The 19,589-nt window shown below is 38.5% G+C and overlaps 1 protein-coding gene across 3 annotated transcripts in view; it reads left to right on the top strand.

The window, feature by feature from the left end:
• Positions 1-18,913, top strand: part of wtap (WT1 associated protein) — a 43,272-nt gene extending 24,359 nt beyond the window's left edge. For all 3 annotated transcript variants that reach the window (XM_063056591.1, XM_063056592.1, XM_063056593.1), the window contains 4 exons: positions 285-412; positions 9,055-9,233; positions 13,034-13,188; positions 17,599-18,913. In XM_063056591.1, the coding sequence (XP_062912661.1) occupies positions 285-412; positions 9,055-9,233; positions 13,034-13,188; positions 17,599-18,203 (1,067 nt within the window). In that variant the 3' untranslated portion in view covers positions 18,204-18,913. The remainder of the gene's footprint in view (positions 1-284; positions 413-9,054; positions 9,234-13,033; positions 13,189-17,598) is intronic.
• Positions 18,914-19,589: the final 676 nt, after the last annotated feature.

The raw sequence follows: 19,589 nt of genomic DNA, 5'->3' as shown, positions 1-19,589 counted from the left end.
AAATAATCTTAAACATTGTCTAACCTGCAAATTCTGTACAAGGTTAAAGTTCTTGAGATCTCACTGGCATAAAACCAGCATGAAATGTTGCTGTGTGCAGTAATCTTTAGAGTAAAAGGTATTAAAACTTGTATTAATACATACAAAACCTGCTTCAGAATTTGCAGTGATATATTTTATAACCAAAAGCAATGTAAGGAATGTATTCCTGAAAACATATTTAAAGCAATATTTTGAACAAAGATTTGATCGTGTATATTTGTGTGCACTCTATCCATCAACAGCAAATGATGTAAGTGGATTAAGAGAGTCAGAAGAGAAGCTTAAACAGCAGCAACATGAGTCAGCCCGAAGGGAGAACATTCTGCTTATGCGGCTAGCCACCAAGGAGCATGAAATGCAGGAGTGTACGGTGAGTACTTTCTATTGCATGTGAATCATTTTAAACTTAGCTGTCTCTTGTACTGGATTCCAGTTCTTGAATAAAAATGGAATAGAGCTGGCAATATACATAGAACAGTACAGGATCAGGCCTTTCGACCTACAGTGTTGTGCTGAACTAATTAAGTTAGTAATCAAATACTCAACTATGTCCATCTAATCCCTTCTTGCCTACACAATTTCCATTTTTCCATTTCCTACATATTCGTATGTCTATGTAAGAGTCTCTTGAAAACCTGATCATATTTGCCTCTACTACCATCATGGCAGTGCATTCCAGACACTCTACTTTCTCTGTTTTTAAAAAAAACACTTGCCTTGCACGTATACTTTGAATTTAATCCTCTCTCACATTAAATTTGTCTCTCCTAATCTTCTATCCGATCTCCCCTCGGCTATTACTGCTCTAGCGAAAACAACCCAAGTTTGTCCAGTCCGTCATTATAGCATATTCCCACTCCTTATAGCACATCAAATGCAAAGGAAATTACAATTTTTCTTTTTTAAGGCATCTATATCTAAATTTTAAATTTTGATACTCCTTTAAAAACTCCCCTTTTCTATTGTTTGTCGTGTCTTTACATTTACAGTTCCTTGCAGTCCTTGTCCTTTTTTCCACAATATAGAAGTGATGCAAAAATTGCATCAACAGAAGATGCAAATAGCCGGATATGTTGCTGTAATGTTTGGACATTGAAATATTCTATTTCAACAAGTATAGCTCTAATATATTCACAGTTGCAAGGAAATGAAATCACCATGTAAACACCTAGGTAAAGAATAACATCTTAATATTTCTTCAGCTTCTTTTGCCCACTTGGGAGTGGGTTAGAAGAAATATTTGAAACCCAGCATTAATTGTCTCACCTGAGAAATTTGAGCTGTTGCCACACCCTCAGATCTTTTTGAAAATTTGTCCATTTAAACTTACCTGAACTCAAATACATCTGTCACTAAATGAATACTTAACTAATGCTTTCAAAGGTTCCTTTTGATAATTGTGCAGAAATGTCCCATATAATTATTCCTATCAACACGGAACCAAGTTTGGCTTTAAGAAGTGTTTACACTTAGATGATACAGTTTGATGTGTATTTTTTCCTTAATTCGGGACACTATTAATACTTTAGCCCAGTGTGCTTAAAAATGGCATATTTATGAGCAGAGGTTCTTAGTTTTTCAGTAGGTACGCTTCCCTTCAATTTTATTTGCCCTTCCCCAGCACTCCAGCTGTTCAACAATCTTTTATTTCCTTCCATGTTGAAAGTACATAGCGCATGATGCACCAGTTCTTGTATGTCATGATTATTTTAACTTTATTTAGCCAATTCCTTTTTAATTAATAAACTCAAGATTGATGGGCAGTAGAATGGTAAGGACTCCATAAAGTTTGTTCCCTTTAGCTGGATAACAGTATTGGTAATGCAGTCTTCTGGCACTACATGAGAAATATGGTTACTCAGTAATCCATGCATAAACCCCTTTCACCACCACCCCTACAAGGAGTTGACTTTATTTCTTACATCCTTCACATACGTGAGGAGTTAAAAAATCTTTGCACATTTAGACAGAGACGTAATGTGCAATCATAGTAATTTATAGTAAATAGAACAGTCAGTGTAATATAGAGTACACTCAAATCAGCGTGAGTTCATCAATGTGATGGCCTGGTGGAAGAAGCTGTCCCAGAGCCTGTTGATGGGGGCTTATATGGGAGGCAGGGTTTGAGGGTCGGCACAACATTGTGGGCCGAAGGGCCTGTACTGTGCTGTACTATTCTATGTTCTATGTTGGTACACTGCTACCCGGATGGTAGCAGCTGGAATAGATTGTGGTTGGGATGACTTGGGACCCCAATGATCCTACAGGCCCTTTTTATACATCTAACCTTATAAATGTCCTGAATCATGGGAAGTTCACAACTACAAGTGATATTCTGCTTCAGTGGTGTTGGTTTGCCAATTCAAGGCTGTAAATACTTGCTGTCTAAATTCACAGAAGGGGAAAGGCCACTTGAGTACTGCAGTTAAGGACAATTTGCCACCTGTGTGATAATTTGGGGCTGGATAAGATAGATAAGTATCTTTCATAGATTGTCTTGCAGAAGATAGATTGAGCCTGCATATGTAAATTTGTTCTTCCAAAACTAAAATAAAATTGAGTACTTTCAGTGTGTAATGGGGTTAGCTTTTCTTTATTTTCCATAATCTATTGATGGCAGCAAGGAGCCTTACCAGTGAAATAGAAGCATGGAAAATAAGAACAGTGAAGTCAGGTGGATCATTGGGAGCTGCTCTATCATTCAACATCGTCGTGGTGATTATCCACTTCATTCCTCTTCCCATCTTTTCTTCATATTTCTTGATCTCTTTAGCACTTCGAAAAAAATATGCTTTCTTCTTGGATGTATTCAAGGTTTTTTCAATTCCTGCAGAATTTCTTTCTTTAATTTCTTACTTCCACCACTAAAAACAAGTTAGTGAAAAGCTAACAGGATATTTTCCCCATGCTAAATTTTTACATGATGTAATAATGGAATATCACAAAGCCCACTGTTCAGCTACATTAATGTAACAAAATCCTTCTTTCCTTTACCTCCTTTTATATCATCACTATGATCAATATCCAGGAATAATTTGGATCAGCAGCATAATCAGTGTAGCAATGTAGAATCTTGAGTAGTTTGTGCTTTAATTCACCTGATCTCCAAGGCCTTTCCACTATGTTTAAGTTACTAGTGAGCGTGGAATATTCTCCATTTGTCTTCAGGGATGCAGTCCCAACAACACTCGAAGTTGGTGCATCAAGACACAGCAGTTCCCTAATTAGCCTCCATGGACTATATCACAGGCTATCCCTGTGTATATCTACAAAATGCACTGCAGCAACTCACTGAAGATTCTTTACAATAAGTTGCAAAATCAGAAAGTGTGCCTCCAAGAAGGAAAAAGGTAGAAAGCACCATAGAAAGATCCCCTTCTGTGTCTCAGACCTACTGACTTGAAAACCTCATGGTTACTTCTCCAGCAGTTAAAAATAATGGAACTGTGGAAGCATCTTTATATCAAATGAGCTGCAGTGGTCCTATTCTTAGCCAATTAAGGATGGTGTTAAATGCAGGCAATATTCACGTTCTATGAATGAATTTCACCTTGAGATAATCTCTGCAAAATTGAGGTTTGTTATTACATTTTTAATGGATCATTTTATTTTTATACTCTTCGGTGCTTAAAGATAGAACACAAACATGTACACATAAATTTGAAGGCAAAGATTGCAATAAAGCTTGACTGCTACCTTGATAGACCAAATGGCCTAATTCTGCTCCTATATCTTATGGTCTATATTAAGCATTATCTAGAACCTATTAACATAACCTATTAGTGCACAGAACTGTAATTACATCACTAGGCTACATGGCGCCCCAATATTGTACACTTTTTGTGAAAAGTCGGAGATAGAAGGGCAATGGGGATTACTGCCTTCCAACTATTCTGCTGTTTCAAATACATAACATCACTGTTTTTGTATTTTTTAAATATGTTTGGAGTAGTGGGTTTCTACAGTCTGGTGGTTTTTACTTTTGCCTTTGAACTGCCAAATTTATTAATCCCATTGTCCAAAAGTTTCCCCATTACCCTACCTACCTGTCTTTTTTGACTATATATATCCATTTCTCTTTAGAAAGTTATAATCAATTCTGGTCTTTCAGGCTGTATGTTCCACATCATAATCTGTTGAGGGGGGAAAAGTCCAATGTCATTTACTCTTTTGCCCATTTTCTTAAATCTGTCCATAGGGTGGCACAGGAACTCAGCCAGAAAAACTGTTGCCTTGCAACTCCACCGATCCAGGGCCAATGCTCACCTCCAAAGCTTCCACATGGAGGTTGCATATTGTGTGGGTTTCCTCCTATATCCCAAAGCTGTACTTGTTTATGTAACTGGCTACTGTAATTTACCTTTCGTAGGTAGGTGAATGATAGAATCTGGGGAGAATAGGGCATTGAATATAAAAGTTGGGACATTATGTTGCAGCTGTATATGTCATTGGAAGGCTACACTTGGAATAATGTCAGTTTTGGTCATCCTGTTGTAGGAAAGATGTGGTTAAACTGGAAGAATGCAGATAAGATTTACGTGGATGTTGCCAGGACTAGGGGCTGGCCAGGCTAGGTCTGGATTCCTTGGAACCTAGGAGAATGAGGGGTGACCTTATAGAAATGTCTGAAATTATGAGAAGCATAAATAAGGTGAATGGTAACTGTCTTTTCTGCTGGGTAGGGGAGTTCAAAGCCAGGAGGCAGAGATTTCGAGTGAGAGGGGAAAGATTTGAAAAAGGGTCCTGAGTGGCAAATTTTCCATGCCAATGGTGGTCAGTATGCAGAACAAGCTACCAGAGAAGGTGGTTGAGATAGGTGCAGTAGTAGTATTTACCTACTAGTGTTGGCCTACTTCTGCTCCTTTGTCTTATGGTCTTATCAAAGGTTATGGTGAGAAGGCAGGGGAGTGGGACTAAATAGGAGAAAATGGATCAGCTCGTGATAAAATAGCGGAGCAGACTCGATGGGCCAAATGGCCTACTTCTGCTCCTTTGTCTTATGGTCTTAAAGGCACTTGGATAGGTATGTAGAGGGGGGAGGGCTTTTGAGGGTGCGGGCTCAATACAAGAAATTGGGACTAGCTCAGAATGGACTTGTATCCATCTATGCTGATTTGCTATATGACTAATAAAATAAATTGATGTAAATGAATATCTTGTCAACAGGGACTTGGTGGGCTGAAGAGCCTGTTTCTATGTCTATCTCTCTCACTTTTGGTTACTATGACTGTCTTGCTGGTGGAAGTTGTCATCAATACATTTTGAATAATTTTTGAATACTTTGCCTTTCTCCACACTTAAGAATAACAGTTTCAATTTTCTTTACTCTCACCACATATCTGAAGTCTGGTGAGCTTGCTCTGTGAAGTTTTAATAAACTGCAATTGAAGTGGAGGAATGATCTACAGACATATAGCAAAGCCCTCTTGGAATTGTACACTTTCTCATTATAGTCCCATGTACTTATTGATGTGGAATAGCAGTTATACCATCTTCAAAGATTTGTGTGTTTCTACATACCTCAAACTCAATCTCCATCTCTTTCCTTCCAATATACATATTTTCACAGTTTTATATTAATATCAACTGCTGTATATGCCCATTTCAGTCTGACTACTTCCTAATATTTGTTACTATCTTCGGTATTTCAAAACAATATAAAAACCTCAAAAAATTAGCACAGAAGTTAAAAACAGAATACAATGGATGATTAAAAAAAACAAATGCTGGAAGTACTCAGGCCAGGCAACATGTTTGAGGAGAAAAATAATACTATCATTTCAGGCCAATGACCTTTTATCTGGAGAATGTTGCCAAAACAAGTATAAGGGTGTAGGCTAGTAAAGAATGAAGCAGTACAAAAAAGGGTGAAAGACAAAGGTTAAATGCCAGTGAGATGGTACTGAGACAGATAAGGTTATAACTGAGAGTAGCAAGAAACCTAGATCTTTCACTAACCTGAAAAGCTTGGTCAGGAACTGGAGTGTTGTTCACTAAGTTTCATTGAATTAATGATAGGGCGGTAATGTTCTTTAAATCCGGTATGTGGATTGAATGAAAGTTTTCAGGAAATGTTCCCAACCTGGAGTTTGCTGACCATTGGCTTAATGGTATTGGTCCATGGCATAAAAAAGGTTGGAAATCCCTGAGAAGTGGGACTTGCATCACAGATAGTTAGCTCTAGGGGCTGTGATCTTCATTTTTAATTACAACAGTTATGTTGTTCACTTTAGTTTCCATACATAGGTTTATTCTTACAAAGTATTCACATTATAAGGATTATATTTGGGACTTTAAATTAAGACCCAGATATAATTAATACGCAGTGGGGGGCAGTTTAGCCTGAAATTAAGTAACTTGCCAGGAAGCAGGTGACTCCAGCATAAATATGCATGAATGAAGAAATCCTGAACCCCTACGAGGTGTATGCTGTTGATCTCTCAGTTGCAGTCTTCATAGAGTAAAGTAGTGAACTGTGAATTTTTTGAGGTTTCCTGTTGCTTAGGCTTCAAGTTCTGGACCGGAGCAAGTTTAATGCTGTTCAAAGTTCAGCAACACCCTTCATTTCCATGGAGAGGAATAGCTGCAACAGATTTACAATTTTTGATGTAACTTGAATGTATTTCAGTTTTCTATGTTAATTTTCTTCTGCTTTTTATATATTTTTGAATATTTAAACGTTAGTGTTTATAAACATGTCCTTTGCTTAACAGTTCAGATAGCCAGTTAAGATGGAGGGGGAAGGGAAAGGGTGCAGGGTTTACTCTCAAGGCATTTCTTTAGGGTGGGGTTATTCAGATATCATTGGAAGATGTTTGCAACTAGAGTGCCTGTGTTGCATGGGGCCTCTTTCAACACGTTTGGGCTAGCATGGGGCCTCTTTCAACAGGTTTGGGCTAGCATGGGGCCTCTTTCAACAGGTTTGGGCTAGCATGGGGCCTCTTTCAACAGGTTTGGGCTAACATGGGGCCTCCTTCAACAGGTTTGGGCTAGCATGGGGCCTCCTTCAACAGGTTTGGGCTAGCATGGGGCCTCTTTCAACACGTTTGGGCTAGCATGGGGCCTCTCTCAACACGTTTGGGCTAGCATGGGGCCTCTTTCAACACGTTTGGGCTAGCATGGGGCCTCTCTCAACACGTTTGGGCTAGCATGGGGCCTCTTTCAACAGGTTTGGGCTAGCATGGGGCCTCTTTCAACAGGTTTGGGCTAGCATGGGGCCTCTTTCAACACGTTTGGGCTAGCATGGGGCCTCTTTCAACAGGTTTGGGCTAGCCTTGTGTATGACAATCTCCAGGGAATTCCGGAAGCTGCTGCTGAAAAATCCAGCCATCATCACTGAAGACAAGTTTGTTTAGGGAATCAATGGCACTGTACTATAAGGGATCCACAATCCAAAGTCTGACATACTATTTTGAAGGTGATTATTTAAAGCTAATACAGCTGCCTATTGCCAACAGGATTATTTATAATCCAAGAAAAATTATTTAAAAACAAAAATAGATTGTAGTAGCATTTGGTTTGCTATATGTAACTGGAATTTTTATTTTAGAGGCAATTGTCTTTTTCCATCAATGTACCTGTAGATCAACCAGAATTACTGCAAGATGAGATCTTTGAAATGGTTGAATTTTTAGAACCAGTCTGGCCTAGAGGTTTCTACCAAACTTCACTCACAATTGTGTCCAACCAAATGATTGTTCTCTTTAAACTAGTTCAGATGAAGCCCACAAGACCACAGTAAAAGCAAAAAATTGTTGTCTCAAATTGTTATGGGGGAAAGCACACAGGTACAACTATCTTCAGCCACAAGTGAAGGTCTTGGTTCACAGAAATTCTCTTAGAAGAAGATGGTTTGGGAAGGTGACCATTGAGTTGGAGGCTAAATATGGATATCTTCTATATCTACTGGTATAGAGCTAAGGAAAACAACTATTACAGAAATTGTGCATGGACGTGTAAATCTATTTTAGGCAGGTGCAAGTGGGTACATCACTTGAATGCCCTTGGTGAAATGGACCAACTGAACTGGACTTGTAATTGTTCTGTTCACTTATTTGTGAACCGAGAATGAAATTTTATGTGAAACCTTGTATTCACTGATTTTATGAAAATAATTACCAACAAGTACAATTGAAACTTTGCCAAAGACCATCAAAAGATCAAAATTCAATGGTTTTCTTTCTTTTCCAAGCTGTAAATGATGTTGATGGCAAAAATCCATAATGAATAGTCCTGTAACACACATAAAAGTTGCTGGTGAACGCAGCAGGCCAGGCAGCATCTCTAGGAAGAGGTGCAGTCGACGTTTCAGGCCGAGTCCTGACGAAGGGTCTCAGCCTGAAACGTCGACTGCACCTCTTCCTAGAGATGCTGCCTGGCCTGCTGTGTTCACCAGCAACTTTTATGTGTGTTGCTTGAATTTCCAGCATCTGCAGAATTCCTGTTGTTTATGGATAGTCCTGAGCTTGTCTGTTCTGTCAGGTGCCTCTCGTGCTAATCTTTGCTGCTCTTAAAGTTACATGATTGATTAATAGCCCAGGTCTCTTAAAGGAAACCACATGTCTGCTTGTAAGATTGATAGAGCTTTGTGGCTACGATTCTTCCCCCATTTCATTCACAGTACACAGCCAACACTGACATGGTCAGCATTCATTGTGCATTCCCAATTGCTCTTAAGATGGTATTGGATGAACCACTGTCATAAACCTCTGTAGTTCTGGTGAAGGTGTTCCCACTGCTCTGCTGAGTAGGAAGTTAAAAGGATTGAGACGTAATACCAAAGAGCCAGCTACAAATATATTTTTTAAATCATTGATTTTTGTTTATTTGCAATATAAATTGTGAAGACATTGCTGTGGGCAATAAATCTATTAAGCAGGCACACTTGTAATTTATACAGATGGTATTGGAAATTTCAAGGAGGCGCCCGAATACTTTATTCATTTAAATGTTAGCTTTCTCTTGTATTCAATAAAATGGTGCCTCTTTGACAGTGATTTTTGTTTCCAACAGAACCAGATTCAGTACCTCAAGCAAGTCCAACTGCCCAGTGCTGCACAGCTCCGAAGCACCTTGGTTGATCCTTCCATTAACTTGTTTTTCCTTAAAATGAAGACTGAACTGGAACAGACTAAAGACAAACTGGAACAAGCCCAAAATGAACTGAGTGCCTGGAAGTTTACACCTGATAGGTAAACAAACAAAATACTCCCCAGTCAAGACTTCCCTGACAATCCCACTGCAAGAATGCTATGGTGGGATGGCCAAGTACTCTCTTATCAGAGCAAGACAGCCTCAGCCTATGAGCAAAAAAAAATCCGATTCATTTACTGCTCAGCTTGTTATCCTTAATGTAAATCGTTATCAGATGAACATTCTGTTTCAGCTTTTCCCCCCTTCTACTTCAGAGGCCTGAAGGAGTCGGACTGTTCCGAAGAGGTGGCCTGCCTCCAACTTAAAAAAAATTGTTGCCCAGTTTAGACACTTGAAATTTGGTTTTTATAGAAGAAAATAAAGGGAGGAAAAGAAGTCACTTTTCTGCAAAAAAAAAGGGGAGTGTAAAGTCTGTTTGTTACACACTGTTCTGGTGGCTGTGTTTGCAGACTGAGTTTGGAGGAGAGAACATAGATTTTCTCGTCTCACTGAGCCTGAATTAAGTTCGTGTAAATTCGTTTAAAGTAGTGGAATGCCCTGCACTCCAAATGTTACGCTAGTGACCAATAGACACTGGAAGTCAGTTTGGTGTAAGACTGAAGACTTCCTGCTTGTTCACGGTGAACTGTCAAGAGTTGAAAAAAACATTGAAGTGACTTTAGAGCACAGTCAAAGATTTGAATAATTTTTTGAACTGGCCACCACTCTTGTAGAGCTGAACTTGCAAGCCATCTTTTCGTATTGATTCATTCTGCAGCAACCTTCCCTCTATTGTGAATATGGTACCTTTAACATCATTTACTAACAAACGTATGTGCCAATCGATGAGCAGTCTTACAAATGTAAGCACATAACTTGAAATCTATCTATGGTTAGTTTTCTCAGTGGTGAGATTCAAACCCCTTTCACTGGCGCTCTGTTAGAGGGAATGTTGTTTTACAAAACATGTGCCATTTTTGTACTGGGATTTTGATTTCTGAAACGTTGCCTTTGGTGACTTGTCTGGAAACACAATTGTGCCCAAGTGTAATGAATTTAGTTTTATTCTAGGAATTGCAAGTGATTACTGTACATTTAAAAGGTTTAATCAGATAAACTTGACATTTAATGTCACTCTGGAAAACTTTGTCGTTGGTGGGAAATTATATAAATGTTTGAGGTAATAGATAATGTACCCTTTTACAGTTCAATGAGACACGGCTTAATTGACATCGTTCATAATCATGTCAGAAAATCTTTGTCTGTAGCTACATGTTTCTAACTGGTTTAGGTGTTATTTCAGATTTGAGGTATTACACAAGATTTGTTGGTTCTTTATACAGTGCTTTATCAAACTGGTGATTTCCAAATGTTCCGGTTACTTCACTGCTGTGATCTAAGCAAGCTATTTGGGTAACACATGAAAATCAAATCCAGTATTGCAGTGTCACATCTCATGTGCACCTCATCCTAATCCCACTGATTCCATTTCTCTGAGTTGAGGGTGCCAAGTTGGTGGCACTTGGGGAAATGGACACCAGATCACTTGCAGATTCTCCTGAACCAGATTGGGAGGATATCAGTTCAAAAAAAAAAGCCTCAGCTGCACTAAATCCAGATTTGCTTCTGAAACAAATTTTTGGGTGGCAGGTATTTTCAAAATTTGAGTTCAGTTGTTATATCATATGACTGAGGGGGGACTTTACCACCTGTCTATGTAATTAATCCATTTTATTTACCTGACTGGCAGGGAGGAAATATATATCAAAGTACACAAATGATTTTTATCTTGCTGTCTTTCCAAGTGTTGATTGTAAAGGTCAGAGTACAATTTGCTGATAAAAGTCTAACCCTATTTTCCCATTTCCATGTGGGTCTTTTCCGTTATTGTACCATATTATGTTTAGTTTCTTTTAATACTGCAAGATGGCCTGTCTCAACAAAAGAATGTACTTTTAAAACTACAAAACTAATTTTCATGTTTCATAAAATGTTTTGTATTGCATCAGGGTTCACCACTGCTGCTAACCTCTGTACCAGTAAAGCAGAAGATCAAGCTGATGAAGATTCATTCAGAATAGTGAAATGAACTTATTAATCTAGTTCATTTTAGATTCCTTCTGATTGCACATGCCATGCTGTTGCTTTAAAAAAAAGTTTATGATCACATGTCTATTTACCTACATGTTCCCAAAGACCACAACATTTGTCCATTTTTGACCCCATTCTCAAATTATTATGATAATTGACTTTGTGGAAAATTTCATCCAGGTCTTGCAGTGATGGCTGTGCCTTAAAGGTATATCAGCAAAATAGGGATTTATAAATCTGTAAAATTTATTTTCATTAATTGCGTCTACGTCACAATCCAGCTGTGTCTTGTAAAATAATCATGTAGGTATGTGTGGCTGTTTGTCAATATGTATTGATTGTGAATTTTAAATACTACAGTGAAACAGCATCAGACAACATGATACATGGCCTGAGAGCAAGTTTGGGTCACAATGCAATATCTTTTGTATCAAAATATTTCAAAAGGGCAGCTTGTGATGATGAATATTCTTCAACAATATGTTCATTTTCTTAAAAACCAAACTTGTGAGCGACCTGAAGGATTAGAATCACATCTTCTCAGAGGTCCTATTTACCATTGCAATGTCTTGTTTGATTCTTACTTTTGAGTTTTGTAAGAATCGAGCACTGGGCATCTTATAACGGGATTAATGTTGTAAACTACTGAAGCCCACACTACATCATCTTTAGTAGGTGGGGCTTATTTTTCTTGGAGGTGGTGTGAGGGAGTGGGGTTGGAAAGGAGAGAACAGAAATGTAGAGGTGTGCTTTTTGTTCCTAAAATTCCATCTGCAGGTTCCTGTGACTTCAGTCTGATTCCTGTACTTGTAGTACTAATGCCGGTCATTCTGGTTGTTGTTCCTGGCTCCTAATTAATATTGGTGCTTTTGAGGAACATTAATTTCATTCATTCAAAACAAATGTAAGTGTCTAAAGTGCAGAGTTTGTTACCCCACTGTTTTGTAACACAGAAGAACTCTGGTTTAGATTATTACTTTGTTATTAATTTAATAATTTGGGGCGGGTGGAGTGTATTTCCAATGCTTTTTTTATATTAAATCCACTATAGAAGCATTTTTGTTTTAACTTTTAGAATGTACATGAGGCCTTTTGAAGACCTCCTTGTGCAGATCCACATACACTAAAGGTTCAAGCCCGAACTGTTGTTGTATGTTGATTAGGCCACTGGGCCTCATTAATTCAATCCAAACGTGCTGTTTACACCTACACATTTTACCAAGGATCACTAATCTGACTTGAATCCCAGCTAATTTCTGCCTTCATCCCATGCCCACTTCCCAAAATACAGTCACTATAATAGCCTCTGTCATCCTGAGTAAAGTCACCAGAATCCATGGACAAGGCTGAGAAATCCTGATTTGAATTCCAGCTGGTGTGAGTTTACTGTTAATTACCTGTATACATTAATGCTTTGGTTTTCTTCCCATGGTTAGATTTCAATGCAGTAAACTTGTGATTTTTGTTACTTAATCATGACATTATACAAGTTGTTATAAGATCTCTAAATATGTGAATTCCATATAGTCTCAATATTGCAATCAAATATCCTGCAGGAGCTGGCTGATGTTTACTTCCACATTTTTTTATATAAAAATAGATCTGGAAAACATATAAACAGATATTTCTGATTCTGGATTTGAAAATGGGACCCTAACCAATGTGGTTAGAATGTTTGGTCTTTAATAGTATGTGATTATGTTTTGTGAACTCCAGTTTATGAAGAACTGTTGATTCCCTCTGTGATGGTAAGTGTCTCTCTTTACAGCCAAACGGGGAAAAAGCTGATGGCCAAGTGTCGGATGTTAATTCAGGAAAACCAGGAACTGGGAAGGCAGCTATCCCAGGGGCGTATTGCACAACTGGAAGCTGAGTTGGCTCTTCAGAAGAAATACAGTGAAGAGCTCAAGAGCAGCCAGGATGGTGAGTGGAGTTCAGTGCTGGGTTTGTGACTGTTTTTATTGTGGTCAGCTGGCAGGGTGTTCTTACAGAAATACTCCTTTTTGCTCCACGAGTCGTTTTTTTTTTCCTGCTCTTAGTAATTTATATCAACTAATTTGACAGGCTTGTGTAGTATTAAGTATGTGTGCTTTTGCAATTTTTATATTATTCAAAGATTTTTCCATCATGAGTTTTGCTCAGATTTCTAAAATATCACTTTCTGCTGGGTGAGACTGTTGGGGTTCAAGCTGATTTCAGGATGAGCACATCTTCAAGGGTGGCATTTTTGTGTAGTTTTGAATGCATTATCAAAGGGTGGCTCCTTGAGTCATAAGTAAAAAAGTTTCTAGTATTTCAGGGAAAGATCATGTGACTCTGTTTAAAAAAAAGAGGACTATCTTGTTTAATAACTGTAAATGCCTTATTCGGTTTGTAGAGCTTGACACATTTAGCCATTAGATCTGTTTTCTGCAGCTTATGTTCCTCATTTGGTAAGTTGTCAGACAAACTATTAAGAAGTACAGCATTCTTCTAGAACTAGGAAGGGTCATCATCTTTTACTGTAGCAGAAAAATGTTGCATAGCAGGCATGTTAGGGTTATTTTTAAAAAACTTTTATTGCACCTATTATTGCCATTAAGCTTCTGTAACAAAACATTGCAACAGTGTATTTCTTGCCAAGCCATACTCCCCCAATGGCACATGCATCAACATACCCAATCAGGCTGACTTATTGCTGTTTGCATATGGTCTCAATAGGCGAGGGACCCTCCCCCATCCCCAGTCTTGCAGTTTCATCCCAACTTCGGAAGTAGAATGAAATTACAGACGCTTAAAGTTGTGGTCTAATTATGAATAATCAGTGAAGTTCCAGGATTTAGAACCAATAATGAAACTGCAGTACGTTTCCAAATGTATATGACATAAGGGGGAGCCTGCAGGTGGTGGTGTCCTCACGTGCCTGCCACCCTTATCCTTGGTGGTTGAGGTTGTTAAAATAATATTGCTGAGCCCCTACAGTGCTCTTTGTGGGTGTTTCTTTCTCCAGACAAAGTGTGCTAGTGATTGAGTGATAAAATGCTGGAGGAACTCAGCAGGTCAGGCTACAGAGGGGAATTATCAGTTGGCATTCTGGGTCAAGACCCTTCATCAGGTCTTAACACTTCATTGGCCTGTGAAGTTTGTACAATAAGGCATGCAGCAGCCACAGTTCTAATCTAATATCCATTGATCCCTTCTAAGAAATTGATTGATTGCACATCTAAGTGGGACAGGAGTAGGTTATTGAGATAAATGTGTCTCTCAATCTATGGTCAAAGAGCAAGCAGATTTAAGATGTAGAGAAAATGAGAGGATGGAGGGAAAGATGTGGATATTCCCATTACAATGTACTTGAATTCAAAGTCTGGAGTGAATTACATAAATGTCCTGTGCTTTGATCATCTGTTTTAAAAATCATTCAGTGTGTTAATTATACTTGATTAATGATTTACGTTGCAAGGCTTAGTACAAAATTACTATAAATCTGACTTGACCAGAGTAACCGGAATGGAGTGTCCTAGAGGAAAAGGTGGTGCATAAACATGGGAAAGTACAGCACAAGAATGGGCCCTTCAGCCCATGATGTCTCTGCTCACCATGCAAATTTTAACCAATCCCATCTACCTGAAAGTGGTTTACATTGCACCATTCCATGCCTGTTCTTGAATGTTAAAATAGCTCTTGTATCTGCTTCCATTTCTTCCCTTGACAGCACATTCTATTCTGTACAGAAAACCTGCCTCGTCTCCTTTAAACTTTGCGCCTTGTCACCTTAAAGTTCATCTAACTAAAGTATTGGATATTTCCACCCTAGGGAAAAAAGAAGACCTTATTAACCCCTCTCTGCTTCTCATAATCTTATATACTTCTCTCAAGTCTCCCCTCAGATTCTGATGCTCTGGAGAAAACAATCATTTGTTCAACTTGTCCTGATGAAACACTTCTGCACCCTGTCCAAAGCCACTACGTCTCTTCTGTAATGCATTGGCCAGAACTGTATGTAAAACTCGAAATGTGGCCTATATAAGTGCAACAGGTCTTCCTGAGTTTTATATTCATTGTTTTGATTGATGAAGATTGTCTTGAAGATGTATACCATACATCTTTTTTACTACCCAATTTACTGTGTGGTCGCTTTCAGGGACCTATGGACTCACACCCCAAGATCCCGCTGTATACTTCCCTTTTACATTTGACTTCTCAAAATGTAGCACCCCACACTTGTCTGGATTGAACTTCACTTCTCTACGTACATCTGTAACTGGTCATTGTCCTGCTGAATCGTTTTGATAAGTTTCCGCACTAATAAGGAAAGTGATCTTTGAAAGGTCTAATGTAAGGGGAAATGGCAGGACCCTTAACAGTATTGATGTACTGGAGGATCTTGCAGCCCAAGTCATTGGCTCACTGAAAGAAGCCATACAAGTAGATAGGGTGATAAAGAACGTATATGATGTGCTGGCCTTCATTGGTTGCAGCATTTAGTATACAAGTCAAAAAGTCATGTTGCAGCTCTATAAAACTAGTTTGGCTGCACTAAAGGTATTGTGTGCAGCTGGTCACCCTCTTGCAGGAAGGATGTGGAGCCTTTAGGAAGGGTGCAGAAAAGGGTTACCAGGATGCTGTCTGTGTTAGAAGATGCATGCCATTAAGGAGAAGCTGGACAGAGTTGTTGTTTTCTCTGGAGTGTTGGAAGCTGAGGGGAGACCTGATAGAAATTTTAGAATAAAGAGACGAATAGATCAAATCATTTTTTCCCAGAGATGTATAATACTAGAGGATGTGTATTTTAAGATGAAAGGAGGAAGGTAGAGGAATGTTTTTACACAGAGGTGTCTGGAATGTGGTGCCAGGGCTAGTAATGGAAGCAGCTACCATAGTGATGTTTAAGAACCAGTTAGATACACACATGAATGTGCAGTGAATTGAGGGATACAGATTATAAGCAGGCAGAAAATGTTTAGCTTAATTCAGCATCATGTTCAGTGCAGACATTGTGGACTGAAGAGCCTGTGATCAAAAGATAGCTGATAGGGAAGCTAAGGTGGGTTCAGAACTCATTTATATAAAGATAAATTTAAAAATTGCTGAGCTGCAGGCAGATATCTTTTGTCAAAGTTTAGGCCATTTTGACCCTTATTTCCCTCAGCAGCTTGGATCAGTGACTTTCTATTTTAAATGTCACCAATCTTATCAGCACCACTTCCTGCCAATATTTCAGATCAAATTTTTGCTACCTCCTCCATAGCTTTGTATCACTAGTGAAAATAACTTTTTTTTGCCACTGTTGGTCACAACTTTACTTGAGTACTTGTCACGTTTAGTCCAGAATTTAGGGCCTGTTTGAATCTCTTGTTTCTGTTAATTGAATGAGACATCAAAAGATGATACTGCACAAACAATCTACATATATGGTCAAATTTATGTTTAGTTATTTTATTGAAATTTTATTCAAACTTTTCTGGAGATATTTAGAAGAAAATTGGGACAAATAACATAGGCAAGAAAAAAATTATTAAGTCTTGAATAAAGAACATTCAAGAAAAAGTCAATAAAAATAATTTGAACCTTAATTAACAGATTTAGGGGCATTGCCTGTTTCTGGTGTTAAATTCATTTGATGATGTTTCTGTAAGCTCAGTTATTAGGTGGACTTCATATCACTACATATGACCTCACTTCCAAGCAATATTGAAACCTGCAGTTTTCGTGAATCTTGGAAAGAACAGACAATGGGAAATACAAGGCCCAAATCACTAAGAATCTAGATCAGATTACTCAGACGTGTTTCAGGTTTTTCACAAATGGCTTTCCTTATTGATCTAATTTTTAGGAGGGCGCTTGCTTCAGCCCTGTTTGATCAGTCCTATTTCTAACATCCCTGTAAAGTACTGGAAGCCTGAACACAGTATGTCACCCTTTGTTCATTAGTACAACTGGAGAACTTTCATTTTACAGTGAGACCTAAATATTTCCTTTTCATACTGTGATGAACATCTGTTAAGGCAGAGGACAGAGAGTCATGTATTATGATGCATTGTTCTGTTAATGACTAATAGAGACACATGTAGAAATATTCCTGCTTCCACTAACCCTGACGTATGTAATTCTTTTGAAGAAAAATATTAATAGGCAGCTTAGAAGATTTGTGCATGTACTGTTACATACATGAAAAATATCTGGATATGAATTTTTAAGTTCAGATTCAATAGCAAGTTTGAGATTATCTGCATAATGGTGTTCTGAGCTCCAGACTGTTTCTGTAGGAGGTATGGTGGTCTGATTAAAATGTTTTATATTTTGAAATGATTTTAAGTCTTCCTTACTCAATTGGATTTCTCTTCTGTGCAGAGCTGAATGATTTCATTATCCAGTTGGATGAGGAGGTGGAAGGGATGCAAAGTACGATCATGGTTTTGCAGCAGCAGTTGAAAGAGGCACGTCAGCAGTTGGCTCAGCTTCAAGGACAACAGCAGCATCACCAGGTGCTACCCTCTGGCACCTGTAGGACTCCAGTCCTTGAGTCTTCTGCCCAAGTGGAGACCATTAGTAAAGACTGCAGCCGAATAGTCAACGGACCAACTAATGGTGATTCTTCGCCGCAAGGGAGAGCAGCAGCTGCTTATCAAGACAAGACTAATCTCTACAGGGAAGGAAGCAGCACAGAGGATGATTTCCCATCATCTCCTGGGAGTGGGAATAAACTTTCGAACCACAGTGAAGAAAAGCTGGACCGAGCAGGCAGCGGTAGCATATATCAGCTAGGTCCTGGATATGAGAGTGTAGACTCCCCTACTGGTAGTGAGAACTCTCTTACTCAGCACTCAAATGACACAGACTCTATCAATGACCCTCAGGAAGATAAACCACTTCTTGTGAAAGGTACTAGAACTATGGGTTCCCGCCATGTTCAAAATGGGTTGGACTCAGTCAGCACACAGGGGTCAGTTTTGTAACGTTTAACGGGCTTTGTCTGCAGTCTTTTTTATATATTGTCATTTTATTTGGCTGACGGCTGTCCAGTGACTGATAAAGGTAGTGTGTAACTTCTGTTAAAAATTTCAGCCTTTTGTGTTTTGCTTTCTTGTAAAACTGTTGCTACTGTTCAGTTTTTTTTTAAAAAAGCATCATAATTCTGTTGGCTGTTGCTGAAACGATGTTGATACATGTAGACCCAAGTTATTTTTTTATATGATTTAATCTGAATAAAATGTATTATAACAACTTTAACATGGGAGACATTGTGTAAAATTGGGCCTGGTTCATCTAGAAGTCCAGTGGAATGTTATTGGCTTTTTACCCCAAACCATTATACAGTCCTGTAACAAGAAAAGGTTGCACCACAAACATGTGTGATGATTATGTTAGCTTGCCAAATGCAGTAGTTACTTTTCCAAAGGAAGTTTGGATGTTGTACTTGGCATATTCAAGTTTGGGAAGTCTTGTGTAGTTTGTTAACTACAGTGACATTTTACACCATCCATATGTGTTGCATTTTCCCCAGTGACATGGCTGTGCTTTAAAAAAAATAGTGTATATTGTTACCCAGTTTCTAGGCAAGAGTTGTTTCCTCTGTAATGCGTATTCTGTGAAATCCCCAGAAATCCCTCACCTGTACTGACCAAACTTAATAAAGTCTTTTAATAGTCAATATCTTGAATTTTACTCTATTCAGTTATTTGTGCTGGCTGTGATATATGGAGCAAGGCCTTGCTGATTCATATTGGTACATAACTTCTGCCAAAATACCTCTCCCTTCTCTAAAGGTTAGCCATGCATGGAGTAACCCAAAAATGCCCTCTACCATATCAGCTGCATGTGTGGAGACTGGAAGACATGTATTTTCTCTGTTCTGAACCAAAGAAAGAAAAATCCTGTGGACTGCTCTAGATACAGTGTGTTGGCACTTTGGAAATTGCCACATTATATCTGAAATTTCAATTGAACAGCACAGGATGTTTCTTTTTAAGTTAATTGTTCAAGTGGTTGCACTTTGGAGCTGCCAAATTAATCCCATTATTATCCATTATACAGGGCTCTTTAGGGTTTTTATCTGCTTTTACCAAATACAACCACTCGAGTTTGAGAGAATTTGCATTTTTAGTTGTAGGCAGCATTGGCCTCTCCATAGTTTATTTGATCCCTCGGCTGATACTGTGTTGCTGTTTAATATGTCTCCTAACTACATCCAGAAATTATAACTTTGTGGTAAACCTCAAACTTTTCATGAGCAGTGATCTTAATCCCATGTAATGAATGACCTTGGTTCCAAATCCTTTTAGCTCCCTTTTCAGTCTCCAATTTAAAATTACTTATGTTCTCTGCTTCACAACTCTTTTGCA

Source organism: Mobula hypostoma, chromosome 8 (assembly GCF_963921235.1).
Source record: "Mobula hypostoma chromosome 8, sMobHyp1.1, whole genome shotgun sequence".
NCBI lineage: Eukaryota > Metazoa > Chordata > Chondrichthyes > Myliobatiformes > Myliobatidae > Mobula > Mobula hypostoma.
This window is presented reverse-complemented; position numbering and strand designations above follow the sequence as displayed.